We start from the raw sequence: 5,000 nt of genomic DNA, 5'->3' as shown, positions 1-5,000 counted from the left end.
TGTGTTTGTGTGTGTGTGTGTGCATTTGTGTGACTGTGTGTGTGAGTTGACTCTGTTGTCTTCTCTCAGGGAGCTCATAGAGGAGTTGAACCCCATTATCAAAGAAGCCCTAGAGAGACGTCCTGAAGTAAGTCCTCATCTACTGAACTTACACCACATTTACACCCAGTTTACACAGCATTTACACCACACATACACCTAATTGTGGCTTTGAGGTGTTGTTTTGGGTTGTGGTTGTTTATATTTATGGGGTGCGGTTGTTTGTGGTTTTGGGGGTGCGGGTGTTTGTGGTTTGGGGGTGCGGTTGTTTGTGGTTTGGGGGTGCGGTTGTTTGTGGTTTTGGGGTGCGGTTGTTTGTGGTTTTTGGGTGCGGTTGTTCACGGTCTCTCCCCTCAGAACATGAAGCGGCGGCGGCGGCGGGACGTCCTGCGGGTGCAGCTGGTGCGCATCTTTGAGCTGCTCGCTGACGCCGGGGTCATCAGCCAGACGTGAGTGACACGCCCTAGACCCCGCCTCCTCAGTAACCACACCCCCCAAGACTTACCCCTGCTCTAAAGCCCTACAAATCATGACCCGTGCACTGTCCACTGTATCCTGCAACCTATGACCTGTGCCCTGTGACTTGTGACCTATGACCTGTGGGCCGTGACCTGTGACCTGTGTCCTATGTCCTGTGGCCTGTGACCTGTGCCCTGTGACTTGTGACCTATGACCTGTGGGCCGTGGCCTGTGACCTGTGTCCTATGTCCTGTGGCCTGTGACCTATGAGCTGTGACCTGTGTGCGCAGGGCCAGTGGAGGGCTGGACGGGGAGACACACTCTCTGAACCCCACCCTGCTGGAGTACGTGGACCTCACCCGCCAGCTGCTGGAGGCCGAGAACGACAAGGACTCCGACACGCTGAAGGACATCCGCTGCCACTTCAGCGCCCTGGTGGCCAACATCATCCAGAACGTTCCAGGTACCGCCCCGGGGCAGGCCCTGCCGGGGGGGGGAGGGGAGGGGCAGTCCCTGCCGGGGGGGGGGGGAGGGGAGGGGCAGTCCCTGCCGGGGGGGGGGGAGGGGAGGGGCAGACCCTGCCAGGGGGGGGGAGGGGAGCGGAGGGGCAGTCCCTGCCGGGGGGGGGGTGCGATGTTACATTACATTACATTACATTATAGGCATTTAGCTGACGCTCTTATCCAGAGCGACTTACAACAGTGTAACCAAACTCAGGATCAAGTCCACTTAAGTCCATTGAATAAAATGCAGATAAAAAGCCTTTACTATAGTAGCATACAGTAAGGAGAAACAAGATAGTCTGAACCAAAAATTTTTTTTTTTTTTTTTTTAAATAGTTATGGGAGAGGGTTTAGGGAAGAGGAGAGAGGTATACAGAGAAGAGGTGCGTCTTGAGTTTCCGTTTGAAGGTGCTCAGACACTCTGCTGTTCTGACCTCCACTGGAAGATCGTTCCACCATCGTGGGGCCAGAACTGCAAAGAGTCGAGACCTTGTTGCTGCTCGTGTAGGGGGAGGAATCAGCCGCCCTGTAGTAGCCGATCGGAGCGATCTGGCCGGCTTGTAGGGTCTGATCATCTTCTGCAGATAACCAGGAGCTGACCCCTTGACTGCTTGGAAAGATGTAGTGGGTGAAGTGTGGGATGTGTGTGAGAGTCATTCCCAGCACCCACATCACTGCAGAAGGGCTCCCCCTCTGCTCAGTCAGCTGAACTACATGTTCATTACTCTGTTGCTGTGTCTTCTGATCAGAGCTCTCCTCTTTCTGTGCACGTGTGTTACTGTGTGTGTGTGTGTGTGTGTGTGTGTTTGTGTTTGTGTGTGTTACTGTGTGTGTGTGCGTGTGTTACTGTGTATGTTTGTGTGTGTGCGTGTGTGTGTTTGTGTGTGTTACTGTCTGTGTGTGTGTGTGTGTTTGTGTGTGTTACTGTCTGTGTGTGTGTGTGTGTTACTGTGTGTGTGTTTGTGTGTGTTACTGTGTGTGTATGTATGTTTGTGTGTGTGTGCATGTGTGTTACTGTGTGTGTGTGTGTGTGTTACTGTGTGTGTGTGTGTGTGTGTGTGTTACTGTGTGTGTATGTATGTTTGTGTGTGTGTGCGTGTGTGTTACTGTGTGTGTGTGTGTGTGTGTGTTACTGTGTGTGTGTTTTTGTGTGCGTGCGTGTGTTTGCATGTGCTGCAGTTCACCAGCGGAGGGCGATCTTCCCCCAGCAGTCTCTGAGGCACAGCCTGTTCATGCTGTTCAGCCACTGGGCGGGGCCTTTCAGCATCATGTTCACCCCGCTGGACCGCTACAGTGACCGCAACATGCAGATCAACCGCCACCAGTACTGTGCTCTCAAGGTGTGACCGCCGCTATCGCACCCACCCCGATCACTGCGTGATGGCATAGGATGGCTCCACCCTGCATTGACTGGCTCTCTGCTGCCCCCTACAGGCCATGTCTGCAGTTCTGTGCTGTGGGCCGGTGGCAGATAACGTGGGACTATCCTCAGACGGGTACCTGTACAAATGGCTGGACAACATACTGGACTCTCAGGACCGTAAGGTATAAAGCCACACGAGCCTCCTCTCACTACAGCCCCCATAACCCACCTCTCAATAATGAATGCAGCCCCCATAACCCACCTCTCACTCATAACTACAGCCTGCATAAGCCACCTGTCACTGATAACTACAGACCCCTTTACCCACCTCTCAATAATGAATGCAGCCCCCATAACCCACCTCTCACTCATAACTACAGCCTGCATAAGCCACCTGTCACTGATAACTACAGCTCCCATAACTCACCTCTCACTCAGAACTACAGCCCCCAGAACCCACCTCTCACTAATGACTACAGTCCCATAACCCATCTCTCACTGATCATTACAGCCCCCACAACCCACCTCTCACTCATGACTCCACCCCCGTAACCCACCTCTTACTCATAACTACAGCCTCCATAACCCATCTCTCCCTAATAACTACAGCCCCCATAACCCACCTCTCCCTCAGAACTACAGCCCCCATAACCCACCTTTCCCTAAAAACTACAGCAAACTCAATTAACCTGCCTGAATGGGACCGGAGGGGTGCCTGTGCAGGAAAGGTGGGATAAAATTTAAATAAGCATGGCAGCTGATGCAATATGTGAACATGCAAAAATGAATTCCCTTAAGTTTATTTTCAGGTCTCATTACAAATTTGAATTCATTGGTTAACATATGGAATGTTATTTGAGATGAAAATTTTCTTAACATGAACAGTGGTTGACATATCCAGTAACAAAGTAAACAGTTAGGACACTGTTTTTGTACCCCTGAAAATGTATCCCTGAATTTCTTCAGTAAATATCCTGCTGTGTAGAACATTCTGTGTCAAAAGCTATGTGAGTTGCTGTAGGTAAAAGCACAGAAGCCTCACAGAGCTATTCTGCTCTGTCTAACCTACAGTTAAAGCAGGATAGGGTTGGTGTTTTGGGTGGGTTTTCATGGGAAAGGGAAACTGCAGTTATCAGCGATGGAAAGAGTGTGCGTTAGGAAGGCTGGTTTTGGAGTTGCACTGCCCCCTTGTGGCCTTCCTGCAGTACAGCGTGGGACAGGTGTGCAGGGATGCAGCTTTGTCTCCAGCCAGATCATCTGCTCCTTTTACACTGAAGAGACTGAGCTCGCTTCACTTTACCCATAGTGCACCTCTCTGAACAGCACTGCAGACGGGATGGTGGGTTGCTGGGTGTGCTGGAGGTTCTGAAGCAGGTGCTGCTGGGTGGGAGCGTCCCTTTGATAGGTGGGGTTTGGGAAAGGGGGACGGCTGAATGGGGTGAGGTCGTCGTATGGGCGTGTCCTTTGGACTCATTTCACATTACAGCTATAGAGTACGTACAAGTGCAGTCCAGAAAATAACATTACCGTTAACAGACTCCAGCCCCCCTGCGACCCTCACCAGGAATGAGTGCGTATAGATAACAGATCCGTATATAGATAACAGATCCGTATATAGATAACAGATCCGTATAGATAACAGATCCGTTTAGATAACAGATCCGTATAGATAACAGATCCGTATATAGATAACAGATCCGTTTAGATAACAGATCCGTATATAGATAACCGATCCGTATAGATAACAGATCCGTATAGATAACAGATCCGTATAGATAACAGATCCGTATATAGATAACAGATCCGTTTAGATAACAGATCCGTATATAGATAACAGATCCGTATATAGATAACAGATCCGTATATAGATAACAGATCCGTATATAGATAACAGATGGATGGACGGACGGTAACATTAGAAGTGTGCTGGAACTGGCGATGTGATGCTGGGGAGGTGATGAGCTTGGCCTCTGTCGCCCCCTACAGGTGCACCAGCTGGGCTGCGAGGCGGTGATGCTGCTGCTGGAGCTGAACCCAGATCAGAGTAACCTGATGTTCTGGGCTGTGGACCGCTGCTACACGGGCTCCCGCAGAGTGGCGGCCGGCTGCTTCCGCGCCATCGCCAACGTCTATCACAGCAGGTACGGCACCGCGCGCAAGTGCGTGTGTGTTTGTGTGTGTGTGCGTGTGTGTTTGTGTGAGTGAGTGTGCGTGTGTGCGTGTGCGTGCGTGCGTGTGTGTGTGTGTGTGTGTGTGTGTGTGTGTGTTGTTAACTGTGTATGCTCTCTCTTGTGCAGGGATTACCAGTTTGATACTGTGGTGCTGCTGAATCTGATCATTTTCAAAGCAGCGGACTCTTCCAGAGAGATCTATGAGGCAGCCATGCAGCTATTGCAGGTAAGATATGCACACACACACACACACACACACTCACATGCACATCAGGGCTCGCTGTTAAGGATTTTTTTAGGTTAGTGTTTTGCTTGCTTGTCCATGGGTCTGTAATATTTGTCTGGTGTGTAATGGTTGCCCCTGTGTGTGTGATAGTTGCCCCTGCGTGTGATAGTTGCCCCTGCGTGTGTGATAGTTACCCCTGTGTGTGATAGTTGCCCCTGCGTGTGTGATAGTTGCCCCTG

At 50.9% G+C, this 5,000-nt stretch overlaps 1 protein-coding gene across 1 annotated transcript in view; it reads left to right on the top strand.

Moving 5' to 3' along the window:
• Positions 1 to 5,000, top strand: part of fryl (furry homolog, like) — a 69,720-nt gene that overhangs the window by 29,490 nt on the left and 35,230 nt on the right. Inside the window, exons 24-30 of the mRNA XM_064334162.1 lie at positions 70 to 127; positions 397 to 488; positions 789 to 961; positions 2,181 to 2,341; positions 2,436 to 2,546; positions 4,351 to 4,505; positions 4,662 to 4,761. Of these exons, the coding sequence (XP_064190232.1) occupies positions 70 to 127; positions 397 to 488; positions 789 to 961; positions 2,181 to 2,341; positions 2,436 to 2,546; positions 4,351 to 4,505; positions 4,662 to 4,761 (850 nt within the window). The remainder of the gene's footprint in view (positions 1 to 69; positions 128 to 396; positions 489 to 788; positions 962 to 2,180; positions 2,342 to 2,435; positions 2,547 to 4,350; positions 4,506 to 4,661; positions 4,762 to 5,000) is intronic.

Source organism: Anguilla rostrata, chromosome 4 (assembly GCF_018555375.3).
Source record: "Anguilla rostrata isolate EN2019 chromosome 4, ASM1855537v3, whole genome shotgun sequence".
Lineage (NCBI taxonomy): Eukaryota > Metazoa > Chordata > Actinopteri > Anguilliformes > Anguillidae > Anguilla > Anguilla rostrata.
Note: the sequence above shows the minus strand (reverse complement) of the source record. Positions and strands in the feature narration are given on the sequence as shown.